The 25,711-nt window shown below is 45.4% G+C and overlaps 4 protein-coding genes across 5 annotated transcripts; 3 read left to right on the top strand and 1 right to left on the bottom strand.

The window, feature by feature from the left end:
- The first annotated feature begins 19,234 nt into the window (after nucleotides 1-19,234).
- On the top strand, nucleotides 19,235-20,905 carry LOC111074290 (leucine-rich repeat-containing protein 4). The gene has a single exon (XM_022367021.2). The coding sequence runs from the start codon at nucleotides 19,366-19,368 to the stop codon at nucleotides 20,788-20,790; it is 1,425 nt and encodes a 474-aa protein (XP_022222713.1). The 5' UTR covers nucleotides 19,235-19,365; the 3' UTR covers nucleotides 20,791-20,905.
- On the bottom strand, nucleotides 20,845-22,113 carry LOC111074293 (antigen 5 like allergen Cul n 1). Of its 2 annotated transcripts, XM_022367025.2 has the most exons (3): nucleotides 21,944-22,113; nucleotides 21,088-21,854; nucleotides 20,845-21,014 (listed from the first exon to the last, which is right to left on the bottom strand). In XM_022367025.2, exons 1-2 carry the CDS (start codon nucleotides 22,085-22,087, stop codon nucleotides 21,120-21,122), a joined length of 879 nt encoding a protein of 292 aa, XP_022222717.2. In that variant the 5' UTR covers nucleotides 22,088-22,113; the 3' UTR covers nucleotides 20,845-21,014; nucleotides 21,088-21,119. The 2 variants fall into 2 exon arrangements, with proteins under 2 accessions (XP_022222717.2, XP_022222716.2); XM_022367024.2 differs by having other exon boundaries at nucleotides 20,845-21,854.
- Nucleotides 22,114-22,140: 27 nt separating this feature from the next.
- On the top strand, nucleotides 22,141-23,397 carry LOC111074291 (venom allergen 5-like). Its single transcript, XM_022367022.2, has 3 exons — nucleotides 22,141-22,389; nucleotides 22,436-22,824; nucleotides 22,889-23,397. Exons 1-3 carry the CDS (start codon nucleotides 22,156-22,158, stop codon nucleotides 23,373-23,375), a joined length of 1,110 nt encoding a protein of 369 aa, XP_022222714.2. The 5' UTR covers nucleotides 22,141-22,155; the 3' UTR covers nucleotides 23,376-23,397.
- Nucleotides 23,398-23,563: 166 nt separating this feature from the next.
- On the top strand, nucleotides 23,564-24,883 carry LOC111074292 (antigen 5 like allergen Cul n 1-like). Its single transcript, XM_022367023.2, has 3 exons — nucleotides 23,564-23,767; nucleotides 23,839-24,224; nucleotides 24,280-24,883. The coding sequence occupies exons 1-3, from the start codon at nucleotides 23,579-23,581 to the stop codon at nucleotides 24,713-24,715; spliced, it is 1,011 nt and encodes a 336-aa protein (XP_022222715.2). The 5' UTR covers nucleotides 23,564-23,578; the 3' UTR covers nucleotides 24,716-24,883.
- Nucleotides 24,884-25,711: the final 828 nt, after the last annotated feature.

Below are 25,711 nucleotides of genomic sequence, written 5' to 3'. Positions count from 1 at the left end.
TTGAATTTATCGGTTTTCTGCCATTTGAGCTGTGGAAAGTGGAGGCAGAAAATGAGAAAAATGACAGCGATAAAAGAGAGCAACGAAATACAAAGAGAAACAAGAAAAAAAGAGAATTAAAAAAAAGCAGCGACCTTCTGCTGATTTCTGTGCGCCTGGTATCTCAGATTTGAATTTATCGGTTTTCTGCCATTTGAGCGGTGGAAAGTGGAGGCAGAAAATGAGAAAAATGAGAGCGATAAAAGAGAGCAACGAAATACAAAGAGAAACAAGAAAAAAAGAAAAATAAAAAAAAGCAGCGACCTTCTGCTGATTTCTGTGCGCCTGGTATCTCAGATTTGAATTTAAAGGTTTTCTGCCATTTGAGCGGTGGAAAGTGGAGGCAGAGAATGAGAAAAATAAGGGCGAAAAAAGAGAGCAACTAAATACAAAGAGAAACAAGAAAAAAAGAGAATTAAAAAAAAGCAGCGACCTTCTGCTGATTTCTGTGCGCCTGGTATCTCAGATTTGAATTTAACGGTTTTTTGCCATTTGACCGGTGGAAAGTGGAGGCAGAAAATGAGAAAAATTAGGGCGAAAAAAGAGAGCAACTAAATACAAAGAGAAACAAGTAAAAAAGAGAATTTTAAAAAGCAGCGACCTTCTGCTGATTTCTGTACGCCTGGTATCTCAGATTTGAATTTAACGGTTTTCTGCCATTTGAGCGGTGGAAAGTGGAGGCAGAAAATGAGAAAAATGAGAGCGATAAAAGAGAGCAACGAAATACAAAGAGAAACAAGAAAAAAAGAGAATTTAAAAAAGCAGCGACCTTCTGCTGATTTCTGTGCGCCTGGTATCTCAGATTTGAATTTAACGGGTTTCTGCCATTTGAGCGGTGGAAAGTGGAGGCAGAAAATGATAAAAATGAGAGCGATAAAAGAGAGCAACGAAATACAAAGAGAAACAAGAAAAAAGAGAATTTAAAAAAAGCAGCGACCTTCTGCTGATTTCTGTGCGCCTGGTATCTCAGATTTGAATTTAACGGGTTTCTGCCATTTGAGCGGTGGAAAGTGGAGGCAGAAAATGAGAAAAATTAGGGCGAAAAAAGAGAGCAACTAAATACAAAGAGAAACAAGTAAAAAAGAGAATTTAAAAAAGCAGCGACCTTCTGCTGATTTCTGTGCGCCTGGTATCTCAGATTTGAATTTATCGGTTTTCTGCCATTTGAGCGGTGGAAAGTGGAGGCAGAAAATGAGAAAAATGAGAGCGATAAAAGAGAGCAACGAAATACAAAGAGAAACAAGAAAAAAAGAGAATTTAAAAAAAGCAGCGACCTTCTGCTGATTTCTGTGCGCCTGGTATCTCAGATTTGAATTTAACGGTTTTCTGCCATTTGAGCGGTGGAAAGTGGAGGCAGAAAATGAGAAAAATTAGGGCGAAAAAAGAGAGCAACTAAATACAAAGAGAAACAAGAAAAAAAGAGAATTAAAAAAAAGCAGCGACCTTCTGCTGATTTCTGTGCGCCTGGTATCTCAGATTTGAATTTAACGGTTTTTTGCCATTTGACCGGTGGAAAGTGGAGGCAGAAAATGAGAAAAATTAGGGCGAAAAAAGAGAGCAACTAAATACAAAGAGAAACAAGAAAAAAGAGAATTTAAAAAAAAAGCAGCGACCTTCTGCTGATTTCTGTGCGCCTGGTATCTCAGATTTGAATTTATCGGTTTTCTGCCATTTGAGCGGTGGAAAGTGGAGGCAGAAAATGAGAAAAATGAGAGCGATAAAAGAGAGCAACGAAATACAAAGAGAAACAAGAAAAAAAGAGAATTTAAAAAAAAGCAGCGACCTTCTGCTGATTTCTGTGCGCCTGGTATCTCAGATTTGAATTTAACGGTTTTCTGCCATTTGAGCGGTGGAAAGTGGAGGCAGAGAATGAGAAAAATTAGGGCGAAAAAAGAGAGCAACGAAATACAAAGAGAAACAAGAAAAAAAGAGAATTTAAAAAAAGCAGCGACCTTCTGCTGATTTCTGTGCGCCTGGTATCTCAGATTTGAATTTAACGGTTTTCTGCCATTTGAGCGGTGGAAAGTGGAGGCAGAGAATGAGAAAAATTAGGGCGAAAAAAGAGAGCAACGAAATACAAAGAGAAACAAGTAAAAAAGAGAATTTAAAAAAAGCAGCGACCTTCTGCTGATTTCTGTGCGCCTGGTATCTCAGATTTGAATTTAACGGTTTTCTGCCATTTGAGCGGTGGAAAGTGGTAGGCAGAAAATGAGAATAATGAGAGCGATAAAAGAGAGCAACGAAATACAAAGAGAAACAAGAAAAAAAGAGAATTTAAAAAAACAGCGACCTTCTGCTGATTTCTGTGCGCCTGGTATCTCAGATTTGAATTTAACGGTTTTCTGGCATTTGAGCGGTCGAAAGTGGAGGCAGAGAATGAGAAAAATTAGGGCGAAAAAAGAGAGCAACGAAATACAAGGAGAAACAAGTAAAAAAGAGATTTTAAAAAAAGCAGCGACCTTCTGCTGATTTCTGTGCGCCTGGTATCTCAGATTTGAATTTAACGGTTTTCTGCCATTTGAGCGGTGGAAAGTGGAGGCAGAGAATGAGAAAAATTAGGGCGAAAAAAGAGAGCAACTAAATACAAAGAGAAACAAGTAAAAAAGAGAATTTAAAAAAGCAGCGACCTTCTGCTGATTTCTGTGCGCCTGGTATCTCAGATTTGAATTTAACGGTTTTCTGGCATTTGAGCGGTCGAAAGTGGAGGCAGAGAATGAGAAAAATTAGGGCGAAAAAAGAGAGCAACTAAATTCAAAGAGAAACAAGAAAAAAAGAGAATTTAAAAAAAGCAGCGACCTTCTGCTGATTTCTGTGCGCCTGGTATCTCAGATTTGAATTTAACGGTTTTCTGGCATTTGAGCGGTCGAAAGTGGAGGCAGAGAATGAGAAAAATTAGGGCGAAAAATAGAGCAACGAAATACAAGGAGAAACAAGTAAAAAAGAGAATTTAAAAAAAGCAGCGACCTTCTGCTGATTTCTGTGCGCCTGGTATCTCAGATTTGAATTTAACGGTTTTCTGCCATTTGAGCGGTGGAAAGTGGAGGCAGAGAATGAGAAAAATTAGGGCGAAAAAAGAGAGCAACTAAATACAAAGAGAAACAAGAAAAAAAGAGAACTAAAAAAAAGCAGCGACCTTCTGCTGATTTCTGTGCGCCTGGTATCTCAGATTTGAATTTAACGGTTTTTTGCCATTTGACCGGTGGAAAGTGGAGGCAGAAAATGAGAAAAATTAGGGCGAAAAAAGAGAGCAACTAAATACAAAGAGAAACAAGAAAAAAAGAGAATTTAAAAAAAAAGCAGCGACCTTCTGCTGGTTTCTGTGCGCCTGGTATCTCAGATTTGAATTTATCGGTTTTCTGCCATTTGAGCGGTGGGAAGTGGAGGCAGAAAATGAGAAAAATGAGAGCGATAAAAGAGAGCAACGAAATACAAAGAGAAACAAGAAAAAAAGAGAATTAAAAAAAAGCAGCGACCTTCTGCTGATTTCTGTGCGCCTGGTATCTCAGATTTGAATTTAACGGGTTTCTGCCATTTGAGCGGTGGAAAGTGGAGGCAGAGAATGAGAAAAATTAGGGCGAAAAAAAGAGAGCAACTAAATACAAAGAGAAACAAGTAAAAAAGAGAATTTAAAAAAGCAGCGACCTTCTGCTGATTTCTGTGCGCCTGGTATCTCAGATTTGAATTTAACGGTTTTCTGGCATTTGAGCGGTCGAAAGTGGAGGCAGAGAATGAGAAAAATTAGGGCGAAAAAAAGAGAGCAACGAAATACAAGGAGAAACAAGTAAAAAAGAGATTTTAAAAAAAGCAGCGACCTTCTGCTGATTTCTGTGCGCCTGGTATCTCAGATTTGAATTTAACGGTTTTCTGGCATTTGAGCGGTCGAAAGTGGAGGCAGAGAATGAGAAAAATTAGGGCGAAAAATAGAGCAACGAAATACAAGGAGAAACAAGTAAAAAAGAGATTTTAAAAAAAGCAGCGACCTTCTGCTGATTTCTGTGCGCCTGGTATCTCAGATTTGAATTTAACGGTTTTCTGCCATTTGAGCGGTGGAAAGTGGTAGGCAGAAAATGAGAATAATGAGAGCGATAAAAGAGAGCAACTAAATACAAAGAGAAACAAGAAAAAAAGAGAATTTAAAAAAAAAGCAGCGACCTTCTGCTGGTTTCTGTGCGCCTGGTATCTCAGATTTGAATTTAACGGTTTTCTGCCATTTGAGCGGTGGGAAGTGGAGGCAGAAAATGAGAAAAATGAGAGCGATAAAAGAGAGCAACGAAATACAAAGAGAAACAAGAAAAAAAGAGAATTAAAAAAAAGCAGCGACCTTCTGCTGATTTCTGTGCGCCTGGTATCTCAGATTTGAATTTAACGGTTTTCTGGCATTTGAGCGGTCGAAAGTGGAGGCAGAGAATGAGAAAAATTAGGGCGAAAAAAGAGAGCAACTAAATACAAAGAGAAACAAGTAAAAAAGAGAATTTAAAAAAGCAGCGACCTTCTGCTGATTTCTGTGCGCCTGGTATCTCAGATTTGAATTTAACGGTTTTCTGGCATTTGAGCGGTCGAAAGTGGAGGCAGAGAATGAGAAAAATTAGGGCGAAAAAAGAGAGCAACTAAATACAAGGAGAAACAAGTAAAAAAGAGAATTTAAAAAAAGCAGCGACCTTCTGCTGATTTCTGTGCGCCTGGTATCTCAGATTTGAATTTAACGGTTTTCTGGCATTTGAGCGGTCGAAAGTGGAGGCAGAAAATGATAAAAATTAGGGCGAAAAAGAGAGCAACGAAATACAAAGAGAAACAAGTAAAAAAGAGATTTTAAAAAAAGCAGCGACCTTCTGCTGATTTCTGTGCGCCTGGTATCTCAGATTTGAATTTAACGGTTTTCTGCCATTTGAGCGGTGGAAAGTGGTAGGCAGAAAATGAGAATAATGAGAGCGATAAAAGAGAGCAACTAAATACAAAGAGAAACAAGAAAAAAGAGAATTTAAAAAAAGCAGCGACCCTCTGCTGATTTCTTTGCGCCTGGTATCTCAGATTTGAATTTAACGGTTTTTCGCCATTTGACCGGTGGAAAGTGGAGGCAGAAAATGAGAAAAATGAGAGCGAAAAATAGAGCAACGAAATACAAGGAGAAACAAGTAAAAAAGAGAATTTAAAAAAAGCAGCGACCTTCTGCTGATTTCTGTGCGCCTGGTATCTCAGATTTTAATTTAACGGTTTTCTGCCATTTGAGCGGTGGAAAGTGGAGGCAGAAAATGAGAGGGCGATAAAAGAGAGCAACGAAATACAAAGAGAAACAAGAAAAAAAGAGAATTTAAAAAAAGCAGCGACCTTCTGCTGATTTCTGTGCGCCTGGTATCTCAGATTTGAATTTAACGGTTTTCTGCCATTTGACCGGTGGAAAGTGGAGGCAGAAAATGAGAAAAATGAGGGCGAAAAAATAGAGCAACGAAATACAAAGAGAAACAAGAGAAAAGGAGAATTTAAAAAAAGCAGCGACCTTCTGCTGATTTCTGTGCGCCTGGTATCTCAGATTTGAACTTAACGGTTTTTTGCCATTTGACCGGTGGAAAGTGGAGGCAGAAAATGGAGTGGAAAGTGGAGAGCAACGAAATACAAAGACAAGAAAACACGAGAAATTAAAAAACCAGCGACCTTCTGCTTATTTCTGTTCGCCTGGTATCTCAGATTTGAATTTAAATAACTTCGTAGTTGCTGCGGGCTGCCACATGATATTTTGTGACCCGTTTCATTACCGATTTGCTTTGAACAGATCTGGCAGCCATAAAAACAAAAATCGGCAAAAAAGAAGAAGAAGAAAAATTTTCCGCAAAAAGGAAAAAAGAAGAAAACCCTCTGCGTAACATTTTTCTACACGCTAACTACACATTTGCTACAAATATGTAGTTATGTTCATGTAAAATTCGACAGAGTCATGTAGCGCGGAATGTGTACGTTTCAGATATTCGATTTGACAATTTATTAATTTAAAGCAGACTTATATCAGAATAAAATCAGCTACTCAGCACACTCTACTTAACGGTATTGAATGTACATAAGTGGCTTGCAAGCTTTTGTTATCACGTCCTCGGAAAGTCAATCAATAAATTTTCCTCTCTTTTCCTTTGTTGACCGAAGAGAATATCATGGGCTTTACTGCGGTTAGTTATCGTTATTTTTATTTATTTAATATTTATTTATTAAATTATTTATTTATTATTATTATTTATTTATTTAATATTTAAATCTTAGCAGCAACCAAGAAAGAAAAGTGTCAAACTTTAAACTTTAAGAATCAGACGAGGACTCTTGCCTTTTCTTAATTAAAAAGCTCACATAATCCCCATTTAATTTAACTTTCCCAGAGGCAAAATCATCAAGTAAATAATTATGAAACAGTGCCACTGGGTGGTGTGGCTCACCTGAGCAATTAAGCGTGGGCTCCCACACAGCATAGAGATTTATATTCATAAGCCAAGGCATAGCTGGAATCTTGTGGCATTTATAATTGAATTCCACCGTAGACTCCCAGTCAAAGCGACCACAATGTGACCTACCCACGACCCACCTGACCATGCTGCCCAGGACATTATAGTAATGAAGCCAGCACAGTCAATTTCAATAACGCAATCAAATGCGTGCAGTTTCAAAAACCACAAAAGCCAAACGAGAAGAAGAGGAACCAAATGCCATTCACAAAGCCATGGCCAATACCCGAATCCGAGTGTCCGGTCGAGGCAATCTTTTTGGGCATTCCTGGCACGTAGTTCCAATGGCCATAGCAGCCATAGCTGGAACGGGATGTGGTACTTCTTCGAGAAAAGGAAGCCCCCGATAATGGCCTGGCGAGTCGCATGCATATTTCAGTAATTTGCGCTACCTTTTGTGTGGTATGGCATTCACCTCTACCCACCATTACCATCCGTGTCCCATCCCAGTCATTTCCGGTCTAAATATTTCATGAGGGCACCAAAAGTTTGCGGATGCAGCAATTTAAAAAGAAAGCATAGGAAACTTGAGTGGAACCACTCAAAATGTAATCGAAATGTCTTAGACGCACCCCCACGCACCTGAATAGTCTCACTTTTATGTGTGTTTGTGTTTGCATCTGTATTCATGGCGTCTCTCGCTTTGCCTCCTGCCTCCTCCTCTGGTGTTATAAGAAGTCATCTTGATTTTCAATTTCAACGCCATTTGCGCTTCACTGTCATCGAGAGTCATTTGCATTTCTCAACAGCTTACTGTTACATACCCCCCAAGAGGCATATGCACGAGCTGGTTGGGCGGACTAACCAATTTTCGGAGGAGCTAGTGAAATATGGAGATCAGAAATAGTTTCTCATAAAATAAGTTCTCCTAAGAATTCGAGAGGTAGAGGTACAACTTCTAGCTAACAGGAAGATGAAGTTCCTTAAAAGGAAGAGCTCCGGGTTCCTTAAGGGTATCTAACATTTCGCTGGATCATTTCTTGCCGGCTTAGGTGTGTAGCCAATAGGTGATTACGCTAATAATACTCGCAAGTCGCGTCAAGTGACAAAAAGTTTCTTCATTTTCAACACCCTCTCCCGACAATTTGTAGACATCAAGAGGCAAATTTATTGAATGTGGAAATTTAAAAATTGTTCATTTATGAAACAATTTGGGAGCATAAAGTACAGACGAAATGCTATTGTTTTGTTATGTCAGCATTGTCTGCCATAAGTTCGAATATATGGCAATAAAAATACAAGACACTCTTGTTGTTGTCCTTGCTCTCTGGGCCACCAACAACAAGCGCCCCGAGCATTCAGAGTGAATTTGTCTGTCTGTGTCTGTCTGTCTTTGTGTATTTTTATACGATTTCTCAAGCCATCTTCTAGCGGATGGTGGGGGGAGGGGTAAATAGAAAGTGCTCTCATGTGAGATTGAATGGGAAATGGGGAAAATGTTATGCCATTTATTTAGAGTATTCCAGCAAAGGCAGATCCCATTCGAGTCCCATCGCAGTCCCTGGCAAAACCATTTGCAATTGTGCAATTTACTCAATGAAATGTAAATGCGAATCAATTGTAGTTTTATTTGCAGTAATTCCTGATTCAACAAAATCGACTGCCAGTAAAGCATTTAATTTTCGAATATTCAATTTCCATTTGCATATTGCTGTGTGACTTCCATTTGCATCAATTTGTTAGTTAGTCAGTTCGGTTCGTTACTTCGTTAGTTGGAGACACTAAAAGAGTTGAGGTTCCGATGGGTAGTCTGTCGAGGCGAAAACATCAAAAAGCACTTTGCGGAGAGGCAAACTTTCGGTGGTTCGGAATACTGATTCGTACCTGAGCAGATGTAGAATATATATACATAAGCTGTACGTGAGGTCTTCCCGCTAACCAATTTGATTTGCCCCGGACCCAGCCACGTCCTCCTGCCCTCTGTTTACACCTCTTGAGGTCGCCTGCTTCGCATGCATATCAACGATTTTCAAATTGGCGACGAAATGATATGCCAAACTACATGGCAGAACAGGAGAGAGCCCAGGAATTCACCTTTCGACGAACCATGGAGGGGCGGCACGGACCTGCAGGCAGGCGTCAACGGCGACATCGACATTATCGTGGCACAGGTTGTAGCTGTAGCTAATGCTTGTCACGTCTCCTTCAACATTTGACAAGGCAAATTCGACAAAAAAAAAAAGGCGAAAAATAAAAGAATTCCGCACGTTGTCGTGTTCCTGCTCTGACTCTGGTCGCGACTCTGGTTCTGACTTTGTTTTTCGTGTCGGCGAAGAAAATGATTTTCACAGGTGAATTGGAAAGCGCGTAATGTTGTAATGTTTGACTTGCCAGCAGGCACGTGCCCCATCCTCCGTACCCCGTCCGCCAGCACTGGCAGAAATGGAGAACTTCTCCATATGGCTTGTGAGTAATTGTCGGTGCAACTATTCCTGCCAGTGTACCCATCATGTGCCGCATCGATGAGCCAACGAGGCGTATGCGTACGCGTATTCCGAATGCGAGGCGCCACTTTTGCAAATTGGATGAAAATCTTTGGCTTTTCAGCAACGCAATTCGTTTGGCGTTTTATTTTCCTCATTCACCTTTTTGTTGCTTTGTTTCGCCTTGGCTCTTGTTGCTCGTGTGGGATGCATCAGGCTGGAAATTGACATGTCTTGGCCATGTCAGCCCATTCCAACGACACACAGCCCCAAGACCAGCCACGGCCGTGGGTTGCATTTCTTCAAAGGCCAAAGGGATGACAGACAAATAGAAAGTATGCCTCCCTCATTCATCATGGCACGCCTGGGCCTGTCACACGAGAAAGAGCAACAAATTTAAGGGAAAAGGATTTACAGCATACTCGCTCTAGTTCCAGCCAACGCCAACACCTACACACAAAACAGGACAACACGAGCAGGAGACAAGTTCTGGACGGGCGGGCAGCTAAGTCTTCGTGTTCTTTCTCGAGATTATTTTTGTAAACTTTTCACTTTTCTTCGCCCACCGCCCACTCCGCTTCAAGAAACAAATTCAAACAAATTGAAGAGCCGAAGCCCTGTGGCTCTCCTTTGGTATCCTGGAATCCATTCCAACCAGCATTTCTGGTGGAGGCGTGGGCTCTGCTCTGGTCGGGCTCACCTTGGCGCCCATTAAATGAACTGAGCTGAGTTGAGCCAACATGTGTTACAGAGTCCGGCGAGTGCAAAATATGTTTCACGTTGCGCCCAAACTCGTAACTCTTTGCTGGGAAGCTGGAGCCAAACTTTTTTACGTTTTTATTGCCCAAACTGGGTATGAAGCTGAAGGATGGCAGGGCAATGGATACTGCTCGTGTATGTACGCGACTGGGGGAATGAGAAAACTTAAAGTTTAAGTGGACTGGCAGATTCATCCTGCTGGAGATTGCAGCAGGGTAAGCTTCTGCTGCTGTGTCATTGAGGTTCATTGAACCAAATGCCAAAGCGGAGCGCATTTCCGCATGTCCCTGTCTGAGTCGAAGTCAGAGTCGCTGTCGTTGTCGGTGTCGCTGCACCGGGGTCTCTCTCTTCCCTATGTTAGCTGCAAATAAACTTTGCTGAGTGGCTGGCTCGGAGACGTGGCCTGGCTTTGATAAATGTGCACATAATTATGGTTCCTGCTCCTGCTCCTGCTCCGTATGCTTTGAATGCAAACTGAAGCGTTGAGATGCAATACGATGTGCGCGGGAGGCAAATGGGAAGCCCACACTTGACTCTCGAGCTCAGAGAGTGTCTTTAAAGCGACGCTGTGACCTGCTTAAAGTCTCTGTGCTCACATCAGGTCTTAATTAATGTTGCATAATTAACAGAGCAAGAAGAACCGCCTAAGGAAGCGGTGGGAGCGGGAATGCTGCTAAGGATGGGGTTAGGGGAAAAAAGGTAGCGAAACAAAGTTCAGGAAAAGCAAAGCCAAACAAAACAAAAACTTTTCTAAGCATCTGCAAAACATAAAGCATACAAATTCTCACATCCCATCCCCACGACGCCCATACCAACCAGGAGACCCGCAGAACATGGGAAAAAAATTGTGGCTGGCTGAAAAGACCTCCCAAAGGGCAACAACAGCCACAGCCACAGCCAACAGCCTTTTGGCCACCTTTGACTTGGGGAACGCCCTCAAATTGGCGCCAAGTTTTAATTATTCCATCATATTTATAAACTTTTGTACTTGCCACGCAGACTCATTATGTGCGTCATCCACAAACACCCTCACCCCACACCCCATCGCCACACTCGTGTTCGTCTCATGTACATACACCCCACCCTTCAGTGGCGGCTATAACTATAAGGCAAGTGCCTGCTTGTTGTTTCCCCCCCAGGTTCCTGTGTCGTCTCACAATAATGCCTGGCGACAATGGCGGCAAGGACAATGACGACGTCTGGCCAGGACCGTCTCAGCTCATGGCATCCTGGCAAGCAGGGCACAAGGAGGCACAAGGCGTTACTCCATAAAAATGAACAACAGCTTTTTATTGTCGAACAATGAAGGCGAAAGCAGCTCTAAACAAGCAGAGCAAAGCAAAGCAACGGCAGAGAGAAGGGCAAAGCAAAAGTTCGACCTTTCTTTCAACTTACGATCCTGTTTGCTGTCGCTGTCCTTGTCTTTGTTGCTATGTGGGTGGGTGCCATTGGTGAGAGCATTTAATGAGGCTGTCCCATTATTGTTCAATTGTGCTTGGCTTGCCTAAGGAATCTCTCATACACACAGCTTAAAAGCAGTGGAGGGAAAATCCCTTTTCGATGACAGCTCTCTAATTAATCGATTTATACACACGTACATATACGTATATATTTATGTACATCAAAAAGTCAACTCAATTTTATGAATACTAAAAACAGAAGCTAAGCCAAACCAAAGGCACTGAATACTCAAGGAAAGAAAAGCGAACGGAAAAGAGAGCCATGAAAAACCAAACTGCCTTTCTGATTGGAAATTAAGTCGATGAATTACCACATTAATCGAACTGCCATCGCGATTAGAAATCTTTGCAGCCGTCCTGTGAGTACAAAACGGACCAACCGTCAACGATTAATCCGCCTTGAATCCACTCTAATAAGCCTCAGGCAGCTGGATCAGAGCATAGCGATGTCTCCTCTGACCTGAACCCCCTTTGGATCATTCGCTATTTTCCGGTTCGGTGGAAATTCCGTGGCAGAACGAGCGCCTTGGGCCACAATTAATTGAATGGAAACGAAGGAAAAGTTTCGCTGGCCGCCCCCGCAGCCATTTCGCTGATGAAACTAATAACATGTCAACCCAGTTACGCACCAAAGCCCACGTAGGAGGCAGTGTAGTATACTCTTTTGCCGCCGACACTCTTCTCCAGCCCTGTCCCCTCAACATCTCCACCACTCAAAGGCTAAACGAGGCTCAACGCTGACACTCAAAGCTGACAAGTTAGAGCCTGTCGCACATGGCGATTAAGCGGGGAAGAAGCCTGTGAGAGATGATATGGTATGGGATGGACTGCAGTGTGACTCCCCTTCCCACCTTCCTCTAGATTAGCACTTTGTTGCAGTTGGAAAAGCGGGAAATCTGGACGCCTGAATGTTCTTTGAATTGCGCACTTTTTGAGTGCGAGACAGAGCTGGAAGTAGAGGCACAAGACGAGGTCGGTGAAAAGGTAAAGTGTGCGTTTGTGTGTGACATATGAAGAGCTTCGTTAGCCCCACGGCAATCGCTAGACCCAGAAAGCAGAAGCAGCAGCAGCAGCAGCAGCATACTGCAGCTATACTGCACTCGTATACGTAATATTGAATCGCAATGCACCAGCAGCTGGAGCTGGAGCGGGGCAGGGGCAGGGGCCCGAGGAACCCCAGAATGCGCATAGTTAGAGTGATAAACTGCTTTGGCACGGAAATGGCCCTGGAAATGGAAATGATGTCGAGTGTGCCAGTGTGCATAAAAAGGCCAATTAGAGGACGGCAGAGATGCACGTTTTCCGCCATACACTAAGAGAAACCAGCGTGAATGTAACGAGATGTAAGAAATAAAGCTGAATTTTCTGCGTATATGCTTGATATATAGATATGTATGATATAGTTTCTTCTTTAAACTTCTGTTCAAGTATCTTTGGAATTATATGTACGTTTCTTTCAGTGCTGTGGCTGGCGTCAGAGCCTATGGTGGGAGGAGACTGACAAATGCTAGATTTACGACCATATCTAACTTTTTGTTGGATACCTACACACACACACACATACAGAGAGAGAGAGAGAGAGAGAGATATTCGTACAGTCAGTCGGCTTTAGATGTTTATATTTTAGGTTTCTGCCTAGAATTTATGGCTGCAACAAAACTTTAAATGAACTTTTTGGGGCGTTGTGGCATTGGGGTAGGAGGTAGGAGGAAATTAAATAAGTTACATATTCCTACATCTGATGTGGTGCTCTTCTCTCTCTCTCTCTTTGGTACAATCAAGAAGTTTTAAATGGATCATAAAAATATAAAATTTTTTGTTTTTTTTTTCGGTTTGGTCTATTTAAAAACTTGTTGGATACATACTCATATGTGAGAGGGTTTATTTTGTGGAGCTTCTGTTTATGATAAATCTAGAGGCGTCACTGGTGGAGAAGATCTGTCAAATGCAGTAAAAGCAGAGAGAAGCGGGAAAGGAACATAAAAATATTTATGACGTTCCCGTTTCAATATCAACAGGCGGTAAGACAACAACAACTGCTGCATAAATTCTCCTGGCATAATGTCTTTCATCTTCCCAGCCCTGCTCTCCATCCACATCCTTCGCCTCGGTGAACGCCACCGCCTTCGCCGTGGGTGGTTGCCAGCCAAAGTCAGTCAATGAACCAGGCGAAATGTGGCCCAAAGGCGTGTCCTTGGCTCTTGAACTTGAGCATATGTGATGTATCTTAAGAGGGTATCTATATATCTATCGGGCTTGTGCATTAAACATTATTTAGACAGACACAACGACAGTCGAGGCAGGCACAACAAAAAATCTGGGCGCCCGAATGGAATGTCGTTACATAAATAATCAGGACAAATGCTCTTAGCCCCCGACTGTATGTCAGTTTTATTGACAATGCCAGTGACAGGGATGCTTTATGCGCAATTTTATGAAGTCCTGGTTGGGGCATAAAATTTCAATTATCGAAAATTGCCTTGGGATTCCGCAGCTCCGCTACCCCACCTGTAATAACATGTAATATAATTAATGCCCCCATGCAATCGATGTCGACGTTTCAATTAAATTACGAAAATGATTTCATACGAGGCGGATGCTTAATATTCATTTTTCCCGTAAGCACAAATCTCTCAGAGGTTCGAGAGTGGAGCTGGGGCAGGGAGTGCCCGTGCACCACCGCCGACAAGTGTTGCCTACTTCCCAGGGCCATGTCTATCATGTAAAGGTGTTTGTGTGCATGTGTTTGTGTGTACACGCGTGTACTGCTGTGGGAGTGTGTGAGAGGGCCTGTCAAGTGTGCTTTGCGCTGTCAATTACACATATCCTTCGGCTCCCGGGTGCACGCGTATGCTCTACGTGTGTGTGTGTAGGCCCTCAGCCACCTCAGTCACCTGATTGCCTCGACTGAGGCTGCAGCTTCTCCCCTCTCCGCTCCGCTCCTCTCTGGGGCTGGGGCAGCATCTTTTGTTATCTGGAGGACTTCAGGTTTTGAGCACGTAATCAAATTAGACTGCACTTATTGCTTGATGCATTCCCCCCGCTCCCAGCTCAGCCCGCTCCTGCCCACCCACTCTACTGCTCGCTGTAATCGTATTGTGTCGCTCTTAAAATATGCCCGGACATGGACATGGCCCACAGCCAGTGGCTCAGTGGCATCAGTTGACCCACTTCCCAGCGCGCAGGATGACAGCTGCAATTGTTTCGGGTCGCTCGCTTTCACTTCATCTAATTAAGCAAGCTCTCAATGCGTGCCACAATCCTTCCCTCCCACCACAACCCCGCCTTTGCCATCACTTGTTTCACAGAATAAATAAATGAAAAATTCATTTATTTGCACGAGCTGCTGCAGTTTGTCTGGCTTTCGTTTCGTGACACTCTTCTGCTGTTGCTGTTGCTGATGCTGCTGCTGCCTCCGAAACAAAGAACTGCAACAGAGTACCGTGTACCCCGTCCACTTTGCTTTCCGGTAAGTAATTTAATTTGTTCCGTCTTGAGGGGCTCTGTGACGTGGTCAGAACGAACAATAAATTAAATCAGTTGGGAACTCAAATTGAACTCTTTCTCGGGCCCTCGATTATGATGGGGCCGGGCCGAGTGGTATTGGTACTCGCACAGAAACTAAACTTTACGATCCAATCAATTGGAGGACATAAAAAATAAATGCTTGCCTGGCAAAAGATGAAGAACTAGTCGAGGCTTTTGCCTTCACATTCAAGAGACTGACCGTAAAAAAGTCGGGCAATAAAATTACAAAGAAGCAAGTTAAGGCAGATGACTGTCACAGCTACTCCTCGGCGTCGTCTGTGCTGTGTGCACTGGCTAATGGCCTATGTTAGCCAATGTGGAGGGGCAGGACTCTCGGGCCTCGAAAGGGTGTGAAATGGCAAACGAAACGACAACAGACATAAGCGTCTTATTAGATTTTCGTGAGTATTTGGCGCAGGAGAGGCGCATGAATGGTGCGCCACATATGGGGCAGGACGGCACAGGACAGGACGGGACTCGCATTAACAACTTCATTAAGGGCAACTGTACACTCCATTCTCCACTCTTCACTCTCCACACTACACTCCTTCGTCCGCACACAGGGGGACGTCCCTGTCGCTGTCGATGTCGAACCCTGGGCAAACTGCTAAACTCAACTCTGAAGTACATTAATTTTGTGGGCTTTTGGCAACAGGCAATAAATCTTCAGCTTACTGGCTAAAGCAAAACAGACTCTTACATCTTATATCAGTGGATACGAGTATGTCTATGTATGTATGTATGTATGTACATACAGGACCTAAACAGGATTGACAGCTGGATGGGACTGGAGAGGACTGGACTGGCCGACCTCTGATGCAACTCAAGTCGACATTTATGGCCTCGAAGCCCCAATTGAGTTTCAATCAATGCATAACAATGCTGTCCCAGGAGAACAATGCAAATATTATCTGGCTGATCTATCGGCTCGGTGCCTTTGTGCTCTCACAGAGTGCAAAAATTAATTATTGCAGCCAAAGTATCCGACAGCCAGAAAGCATTCGATGTGCAACAATGTATCCGCAGCAAACAAATCAAATTGTGGACTAGCAGCAGCAGATGCCTCCTCTGAAACAACCAAACATGTAACCAACACTTGCAACAACAAAACAAAAAGAAGAAAAGCCACCACTCCGCAGCACTCTCACTTAAGGGGAGACTTCCATTTTAGAGACCTACTCGTATGGTCGCTTGTTGGCCAGGCCAACACATGCTGTGAGTGAAATGACAATGTCTGCTGCCTGGGAAAAGGTCTGCCTTTTTTTTTGCATCTGAAAGAGTTGCAATTTGCAACAAAATGCGGAAAAGCTCGGCAGCAAAAAGCCTGAAATGGAACCGAAAATCAGCAAAAGAAAACAAAACAATGTGAAACTAATTATTCGAAATAGAAATTTGCATTTTGCTGGCACAGTTTGCCCAGGGTTTTGACAACCTGTACAGGAATTGTGGGAGCAACAAAAGAAGGACAGAGAGGCAGCAAGGATTACGAAATTTATTGAATACAAATATTATTATCAGCCATGCAAGCAAGCAGCATCCCTTTGTTCCACACTGCGTATGGTTTCACTTTATAATTTGATTAGTTTTCCTTTGTTCTACGTTTTCTCCACATCTTTTGTGGGCTGTGTCATTCCGCCCAGTCTCATTCCCCTGCGTATGCTTAATATCTGAGCAGACAAGATGGTTTTAAGCCATTATTTGTACATTATTCAACTGTTATCAGTGGGATCTAAGCCATGTGCCAATATACACAGCATTAGGCATTCCTTTGCCCTGGCCTGGCCTGGCTGCGGTTGAAGGTCGCATTCTGTGGGCACGTCTGCCCATTAGACACAATCATTTTCTTTAAATTTGTCGATTTAATTGAGCGCAGCAAAATGGAGAGTGGAATGGAATGAGAGCAAGAGCAAGAGCGAGAGCGAGAGCCCAAATGGTAACCACAAGGAGTAATTGCATGTGTGTATGTGTGTGTGTGTGTGTAGCCAAGTTAATGTGAGCCCTTAAAGCCCAACTAATGGATTTAGCCGATGGTTGCCTGTTTAAATAACGAGCTTTAAATTGCGTGACAGAAACGTTTTTAAGGGCAATTAGATAAAACCATATGTGTATGTGTTTGCCTTTGTGTGTGTGCTGCATGCTTTTGTTGCATACTTTGCGGCGCTGTGGCAACCCGAGTTAAAAGAGCATGACTGAAATGCTTAGCATACAGAACGGGCCCAGAGCCACTGCCACACCAGACCACTCCTTCACCCACACCCTCAGCACAATTGCAGTCATACTAATAAGCAGGCTAAGGAGAAGGGTCTCCATCCCGCTGATGATTTTCCGGAAGCGGAAGCTGTAGCCTGGACGCATTATACATAATACCAAATTAATGCGCCATTATTAGACAAATGCATGACAAGCGTTTCAATTGGGGCGCCATAAACTGTCATACAAGCAAACAGACATCAACCACGCCCCCGACCCACAGAGTATGACAGCTTGCTGTGACAGTTGGATGCCAGTCCTGGGGGAGGGAGGACATCATTAAAGTCAATTGCAGGATACAGACGATGAGGGACAATGCCATCCTCCTGCCTGCCTGCCTGCCTGCGGATAATCAAGCGCTTTTAATGATTGCATGTTCAGCTCTGGGAAATTGCATTTTCCGCCATTGATTGCCAGCACTCGCACTCGCACTCGCTCTCTCTCTCTACCCCGATCCCCCCCTCTGACGACGCGAATCAGAAAACAATTTAATATTAAAATTTTCATAAATATTCTGCTACCGAGATGGCCCAAGGCCCGCACCGCTTGCGGCCCAGAGAGACCAAAGCATAACAGAACAGAATCGAACCGAACCGAACAGACCACGCCAGGCCTCGATTGCCATGTGCGGCACGTTTAGAGCGGATTTTATTTTTCAATTTCTGACCCCCCAAACGGAAATTGCTCAGTGCCTCTACCTTTGACCGTTCCAAGCGGCTGTACAGTACAGTAAAGTACAGTACACCGCCTACACCCACCACCCAGTTTAAAGCTGAATTGATGGCTTGGGTCTGCTTTTGATTTGGCCTATTAATTAACAATTCCATTATGGCAGATGTGCGAAAATTGGGTTTTAATTAAATAGCTTGTAATGCCGTAATTATTCCAGGCAGACACACACCAGCACACACGCACACACACACACGCACACACACCCTTCGAAGCTCCCTTCGAAGCTCCTTCTCAATGTAATTAATGAGTTTTTAGTTAAAAATACATTTTTGCTGGTAATAATGACTTGAGGGCTGGAAACGAAACCCAAAAACACACACATGAACATGTATGTATGTATGTGCCTGGCATATTCAATAAAATTAAGTACACACAGATACACACACACACACACACACAGAGAGCTGTAGGCTGTAGGCTGCGCAGCTCATTAAATGCTTTACATGTGTTGGTCGTCTCCCCCATGGCACATCGCCCTAACTCGCCCTTTCCCCCACTCTAAGAGCAAGACACAAAAGTCAAAAAGGAAAGCGTTTCGAGTTTTTCCGACTTGAAAGTCTTTAATTTATGCAAATGTCTATGCCTGTCTATGCCTGTCTATGCCTGTCTGTGTGTGTATGCGTGCGTTTCGAGTGTGTGGAGCTATGTAAGCCTCATCAATTTGCCATTGACACAAAGAAGAGTACAGCCAAAGGCCCTGAGAATTGTCAGAATAGTCGAAGCAATCGAAAAATGTAGGAAAAGAACAATCAAGTAACCAACGGCGAAGTGTAGCAGCGTCAAAATACTCTGCCTGGTGGCGTTAAAGAAAAATACAAAAGCAACAACTGTGCACGAGAGTCGAAAACATACATATAAGAGGTACTATAGCATGCAGATAGTAATATTAAAGGCAGCTTGAAACTTGGCGAATTCTTTAGTGAACTTTGACACAACCCATGGCAGGGTATGAGAACCAAAATACTCAAGTTTAGAGCAGAAATAAGTATAATATATCCGCTGAACACATTCAGGACTCGTGCCAAATCCCAACCAAAGACATTGAGTGTAATTACAAATTGAACTTGAGACTGGAAGCCTCGAGACTGCGATGCAATGAGCTAGATACGAGCTAAATCCACGCCAACAGCGTCTGTCCGGGATTAGGCATGACTTTTGTCGAAAAGACTTTCAAATGAAATGTGTTCAAATGTGTTCTCTAAGAGGGAATGGCAGGCAGAGTTCGGTGGGGGGCAACATTTCTGTGTGAAGTGAGGGTTTTATAAATCCATCAATATTGTGGATCTGTGTCACAGACCTAACTCCCACACGCATGAGAGCTGGAAATGATTAATGAAACAGATAACAGGAGAGATAACAAAAAGCTGCTAACGAAACAAATGCCAAGAGGTGTAACGGAGAGAGAGAGAGACAGAGAGAGACAGAGAGAGAACGCGATAAAGGGGTAAAGTAAAGCTCTGCTTATCTTATCAACGATTCAAATGCTTTTCCTCTCCACTTTTATTCTGTTTACTACGATACCCCAAAATGTATTCCAGTGACTAACGCGAAAGGAAGGTGCACGACAGAAATACTCGGCCATTTATTGGAAAATCGAACGAACGAGCGAGCTTTTTTTCCCTCCCACTGCAGATAAGATAGGGAAACTCTAGACAATTCAGCGAACCGTTCAGTGTGCTAAGAACCTTCATCATGGGGAGAATCGCAATTAGAAATACGTGCAGAAGCAGAGCAGGGGTGGCCTGCCTCCTGCTGCTGGTGGCACTGGTGTGTGGGGCCTGTGGGGCGGAGAACATCGACGCCGATGAGGTGGATCGCTTCTGTTATCCGGACTCCAAGCGCGACTCGCGCCACTCCTGCGAGTGCAACAACGTGAGTGCCGCGCCCTGGGGCATGCGAGCGCTGCGCATCGACTGCAGCTACAAGGAATATCGGTCCGCGGATCTCTCGGAGCTGCTGCCCCTCTACATAGACACGCTCGACCTCGCGTGGAACGCTCTCGACCTGGCGCCAGTCTTCAGCAGCGACAGCCTCCACCAGCTCAATCTGATGCACAACAACATCAGCCAGCTGAGTGGCAACAACTTTGCCAAGTTGATCAGCCTGCGGGAGCTGTACCTGGGCTGGAACAGCATTTCCTTGGTGGAGGCGCAAGCCTTCGCCGGTCTGCCCCATCTGCAGGTGCTCGATCTGTCGCACAACAATCTGCACTCGCTGCCAGGGCAGCTGTTTGCCCCCGTGCTGGTGCTCGCCTCGCTGGACCTCTCCTGGAACCGCAAGCTCAACGGGACCGCGCAGCTGCAGCATGGAGATCTGTACACGGACCTCGGCATCAACTGGAAGCTGTCAACTCTGCGCATGGATGCCTGCAGCCTGCAAGAGCTCCGGCTGCCTGCGGGTGCTCCCCTCAAGGAGCTCTCGCTGCGGCGCAATCTCTTCCGGCGTGTGCCTGGCCAGCTGCCGCAGACGCTGCTCCACTTCGACATCAGCGACAATCTGCTGGAGCGGCTGCTGCCCGAGGATACGGCCAATCTCACACAAGTTCGGCAGCTGTTTGTGGAGGATATGTCACTGATGCAGGGAGTGGCCGCCCATGCTCTCGTTCCGCTCCAGCTGCTGGAGTCGATCAGCTTCCAGAACAGCCGGCACATGAACCACTTTGACGGTGAGGCCTTCGGTGCCCTGCCCAAGATCCCCTCCCTGCGCACGCTGTCGTTTCGTGGGACTCTTTTGCGCTCTTTTAATTCCTCGCTTTCGCCGGTTTTTGCACAGCTTACCGAGCTGGATCTCAACGGTGTCCCGCTTAACTGCGATTGCGAGTTGGTCTGGCTAAAGAAGCTGTCCATCGAGACGGGCGGACGCTGCTTACGGCCGTCGCGGATACGCGGCATGCTTGTCTCCTCGGCCCGCCGCGAGGCCTTCAGCTGTGACACCTGGCCACGCTGGGCCTACGGCCTGGTTGTGCTCACCCTGATCGCCCTGTGCGCCGTGGGCATTTACCTGATTGTGATGGGTCTGCGACCGCATCGAGGCGTCACCATGCGGCGGAAGGTGGGTGCTGGCAGTCCCTATGCCCGCGTCACCATCGAACCCAATCGCCAGGAGAACTTGAGCTAGACTTGGCTTGGCCTTTGGGGTGGAGCTTGACGTGCCATGAGGTTTCCAATTAAGTTTTCTATGACTGTTTTTTTTCTTTATTACAACCCAATAAACAATTGAATATTTAAGTGAATCCAAGCGCGAGATTCTAAGAGATGATTTATACATAATTCAAGGGAATTTGAGACTGAATGGGACTGCTGTTAGTCACGCTGTGGAATGGACTTGGCACTTGGACTTATCTATTGAAGAGTCAGAAATAGATTTTACCCCTCACAGGCATACATACATACATATGCACACGCATGTACATACATTTGAATGAATGAAAATTCCAAAAAAGAACTTCAATAACGCTTCGACCTGGACTTGGCTCCCTTTGCTCTCATGCCATCTTCGCTGTACTTCATTTTGATGGCCAGATGACCTGATGGCTTTGTGGCAAAACGATCCACGGCATTCACATCATAGTGCTCCTCGATGGCGCACAGATGGGGAAACTGGGGATTGGTGCCCGTCTGGCAGCCGGCAGCCGCCTTATGGCCGACGGCATAGGCTGGTTCGTGGTGTACATTCTCGCGCGCGAAATTGCAGACGATGAACTGCTGGTGCCAGCGGTAGCGTGGCTGCCGGAGCACCCCACAGCCCATGTGGGTGGCACGCTCCTGTATGAGCTGCCGGAAGCTGTTCATGTCACTGCGTGGCTCACCCGGCCCGAACCCCAATCTTGCCTTCTTGTACTGCTTGAACCAATTGTGGATCTTGTGGCCGATTAGCTGGCGATCGCTGAAGCGATGGGCACTGAAGATGACGTGGCCCACGATCTGGCCAACGTGCTTGAAGCGTCTGGTGTTGCGGCAGTTGTCGGTGGCGAGGCTGCACTGCTTGACCGCAATTTCTGCGAGCTTTGCCAGCTCCGGGTCCCACTGGACGCTGGCCATGCGATCGGCGGGCGCAAAGTCTCTGAATCCGCCCGAGGCGACATGATTCCGATAGAGATTCACCTGACGGACGATGAACGTCTGCAGATCCCCACTCAGCGGCAACAGCCTGGCCTCGCTCTTGCATTGCGCTCCAAGGCTCTGCGAAAAAATAAAAAGAAAGATCAGATTGCTAGAGTTGGGTGGGGCATCACAATCCTCCTCCTCCCTTGGTGGAGTCATCCACGTACGCCGTTGTTGTTGCAGGCCACATGTTGCAGCGCTGGACGAGAACACCAATGCTCCTGGCAGTAGTCCCAGCAATGGCCGCAGGAGAACAGGCAGGAAAGGAGGAGGGCGAGGACCACAACGTCGATGTGCGACACACGAGACATGCTGTCAGATTGACGTGGGAAGGCAGTTGCGGTCGCAAGTTGTTTACGCGACACGCCAACTGTGGCAAATGGCGATTTCCATGGCCCGTAACTACATGGAATGCGGCGGGAACATGTCACAGTCGCAGCCATCAGTTGCCATGGCTGGGACGTGGCAAGGCAGCAGGTCTGTCTGTCTTTGGATCTGTATCTGGATCTGTCTCTATCGCTGCTGCATTTGCGAAAGCAAAGAGTTCGACTACTGCGGAGAGGACGCCTGCACAGAAGGTACGGGCCCACATCTGGCCTGCAAGCACTCGCAGGTAAGTAGCACCTCCGATATGGATACCTGAACTGAATCCTTGTCAGAAATTCGACAGCGCGTGTCCAGCGGACGCGAAGCTGCTGAGGATTGACAGCTCCGTGGCTCGCTACATCATCAGGGAGCACAATGTGGCCCGGAATCAGGTGGCGCGTGGCACCTTCCACAAGCTGCCAGCATCGACGCGCATGCTGACCGTGCACTGGGACGAGAGACTGGCCTGGCTGGCCGAGCTCAGTGTGATGAAGTGTGCGCTGGAGCGACACACCTGCTTCCGGTCGCCCTCGTACCAGATGCCAGGCCAAAACGAAGCCTACAACAAGTTCAAAGCCGATCAGGATCCTCTGAAGGTACTCCGCTCCCAGATAAAGGCCTGGAAGGACGAATATCTCTTCGTGGATATAACCACCATTCTGGGTGGCAACAATCACGCCAAGTGAGTGTGCTGTCCTCCAATGCATCTTCCATATTCCATTTTCCATCTTCCGTTTCAACTCCAGACAGGATGTGGGACACTACCTGCAGATGATCACAGCGTCGGTCGAGAGCTTGGGCTGTGCCATGGCGCTATATAAAAAAGATGGCTTTACCTACCAGATAACGAAGTGCATCTACAGCTGTTACCTCGACTGCCTGCCCATCTATCCAACGGGACATATACCCGGCGAATTATGTCGCTTTGGCGTCAACGACGCCTACAATGCCTTGTGCTCCGTGAGGGAGCGTCTCATGTGCGACGAGTCCGACTGCTGTGATCTAATGGATCCACTGAGCACTCCAGAGGATAGCAGTCAAGACAAGGGCATAGCCGCTCGAGTTTGGCACTTTGCCCTAGAGCCCAAAGCCAAGCCCAGATCCAAGAAGGCTGCCAAACGTAAGGCGGTAACAAAGAAACCAAAAAAAAAGAAAAGGACTACTCAGAAAAAAGAACACAAAAAACCCGAAAGCCAAAATGAATATTTAGCTTTTGGGGGAAAATATCCTTAAATAAAGATTAAATATAACATTATCCTGAGTTCGTACGGCTATAAATGTCTGGTTGAATCATTTGATAGAGCGGGATAGCCTTCAGGCCTGATCTACCCATTCGAAACGAGACGAATTGGATTGGATTGGGTCTAGAGTTGCAGCTTAAACTACTCGAATTTCTGTCGACCTTTTGGTTCGGTCCAGTTAGTTTTGATTCGAATATGAAGTGCTGGGGTTCCATACTGTGGTTCGCAGCGGGACTGCTGCTTTTATCAGCCCTCAGTGGGGTCTGTGGCAAGAAGATGCCGAAGTACTGTAAAAGGGAAAAGAAACTGCCCACCACAAAGACGAACTACTGCGGCGTGGAATCGTGTGGCACCCTCGAGAACCTTGGATGCAAAAACAATATGGTAAGTCACGACAATCAGGACATCTACGCCGTGCTGAAGTATCCCAACGTATGCCCCCCCATATTTCGCAGGCATTTGTGCAGGGTTGCGCGGGTACGATGTTCAATGTATCCGCTGCGATGCGAACCTTTATTGTGAAGCAACACAACATCTACCGCAACCTCGTGGCCAGGGGAAAGCTCAACGACCTGCCCCCCTCCGGACGCATGCTCAAAATGCAGTGGCACGAAGAGCTGGCCGAGATTGCGAGATTTGCTGCGTATCGCTGTTCGATTGGCCCGATCTACCGATGCTTTGCCACCATGGAGTTCCCGGGGCCCGGCTACAATACGGTGTACAATAAATTTCCCAACGCCCAGGACCCCACGAAGATTGTCCGGGCCCAGCTGAAGGTCTGGTTCGAGCAGTACGTGTATGCGAACGCCAAGAGCATTTTATCGGGCAGGGCGCCCGGCGGGTGAGTCTTCTGGCGGGCATGGCGTACTGGATGGATATTGACTCTGACATTTCAGCCAGGAGATTGGACACTTCCTCCAGATGGTGACGGGCCTGAGCGATCGCGTTGGCTGTTCCATTTTCAGGTCCACGCACTTTGGCTTCCGCTACCAGGTGCTCATCTGCGCCTACAGCTGCTCCAGGCAGAAAAAAGTACCCGCGTACAAGTTGTCGCGCCTGCCGGGCGAACACTGTACGTGCGGAGCCGATCAGGAATACAAGAATCTCTGCAGCACATTTGAACGGGTCACGAGTTGCGACACGCTAAAAGCAAACCTAAGCCATGACTCGAAACTCGCTAGCGCGGACTACGTGGACCTTTGGGGTGGAGATAAGGCAAAGAAAAAAGGCGCCAATTTACTCAGCCCCTTGGAAAACATCGCCAATTTTTTACAAGGAAGTCCTAATGGAGCGGGCGCGGATCAAAAGGAAAAAGTGTGGAGGCAGTCGTAACCTAATAATATATGTATACATACCTACATATGTGTGTATATATGCACAGTGCATGTAACGCAGATTTCACGCTTCGATTGTGCAAATACACGGCTGAACTGTAATGCCACGCAAAGATTTATTAAAGATGCACATCCATCGAGGGTTGGGCTTCCAGCTCTAAGCATATTCTGTTTGGCATTGAAATGAAATTGCAATTTTCCACCCTCAATTATCGATTTGCTTAGACAATACAATCCGTATATATTTTCGCATTCCACTCTGCACAACGAATTGATTTATTCCACACTCTGTTGCGGCTTCAATTCAATTAAAATCCGTCAACGATCCGCCACGTGGATATGCCCCACGTTCGAGAATAAATGCAATTTATGGCACTGGGAGCCGTGCTACACTCAATTGTACGTGGCCGGGGGACCGATATTAATAATAATAATAAAGTGTGTAATAGTCGCTGCCATAAATACTCGGCCATGCATCGGCAGCCGCGAAAGGGGGGCGCAAACGGGGGCTAGAGATTTACGAGCTTGCCCTATGGAATTCGCATAAATATATATTTCTGTGACTTTCTCTGCACCACAAGAGGACAAATTATTAGACCTGACCCTCCCTATATCTGACTGGCAATTATATGCGATGTCGCATAGGGAGGGGGAAATAAATGCCTCGTGAATTAATTAAATCCCCTTGGACATCTCTGGCCAGTTACCTTTTGTTTAGTTTTTGGCTTTAATGAATTGTATGGGAAAACTATTGAAACTTTTAAATGAATTGCATTACAGTTTTATTGGCAGCGATTTCCATTTAAGGACGGGGCAAAGTTTCAATGGCTTTTTAAGCCGTTAACGCAGCTCAAAATGGGTTAAAGGCTCGTATTTGTTGACTTTCTGTTGGCTCTGAAATTGAACCGCCCCAAAACATTATTTACCTGCGTTCCCATAAGTCGCTTAGCTTCGATAGGAGTCAGATAATGTCCCTAGAACTGCAAGTTGTCAG

The sequence above is a fragment of the Drosophila obscura genome, unplaced genomic scaffold (genome assembly GCF_018151105.1).
Source record: "Drosophila obscura isolate BZ-5 IFL unplaced genomic scaffold, ASM1815110v1 contig_17, whole genome shotgun sequence".
NCBI classification, from domain to species: domain Eukaryota; kingdom Metazoa; phylum Arthropoda; class Insecta; order Diptera; family Drosophilidae; genus Drosophila; species Drosophila obscura.
Note: the sequence above shows the minus strand (reverse complement) of the source record. Positions and strands in the feature narration are given on the sequence as shown.

Bases quoted from the DNA above. Each gene is read 5' to 3' on its own strand.
- LOC111074290 (XM_022367021.2), top strand. From the start codon at position 19,366: ATGGGGAGAATCGCAATTAGAAATACGTGCAGAAGCAGAGCAGGGGTG.
- LOC111074293 (XM_022367024.2), bottom strand. From the start codon at position 22,087: ATGTCTCGTGTGTCGCACATCGACGTTGTGGTCCTCGCCCTCCTCCTT. The intron at 21,855-21,943 runs GTACGTGGATGA...ATTTTTTCGCAG, and splicing joins TGGCCTGCAACAACAACGGC to AGCCTTGGAGCGCAATGCAA.
- LOC111074291 (XM_022367022.2), top strand. From the start codon at position 22,156: ATGGCGATTTCCATGGCCCGTAACTACATGGAATGCGGCGGGAACATG. The intron at 22,390-22,435 runs GTAAGTAGCACC...AATCCTTGTCAG, and splicing joins TGGCCTGCAAGCACTCGCAG to AAATTCGACAGCGCGTGTCC. The intron at 22,825-22,888 runs GTGAGTGTGCTG...TTTCAACTCCAG, and splicing joins GGTGGCAACAATCACGCCAA to ACAGGATGTGGGACACTACC.
- LOC111074292 (XM_022367023.2), top strand. From the start codon at position 23,579: ATGAAGTGCTGGGGTTCCATACTGTGGTTCGCAGCGGGACTGCTGCTT. The intron at 23,768-23,838 runs GTAAGTCACGAC...CATATTTCGCAG, and splicing joins TTGGATGCAAAAACAATATG to GCATTTGTGCAGGGTTGCGC. The intron at 24,225-24,279 runs GTGAGTCTTCTG...CTGACATTTCAG, and splicing joins TCGGGCAGGGCGCCCGGCGG to CCAGGAGATTGGACACTTCC.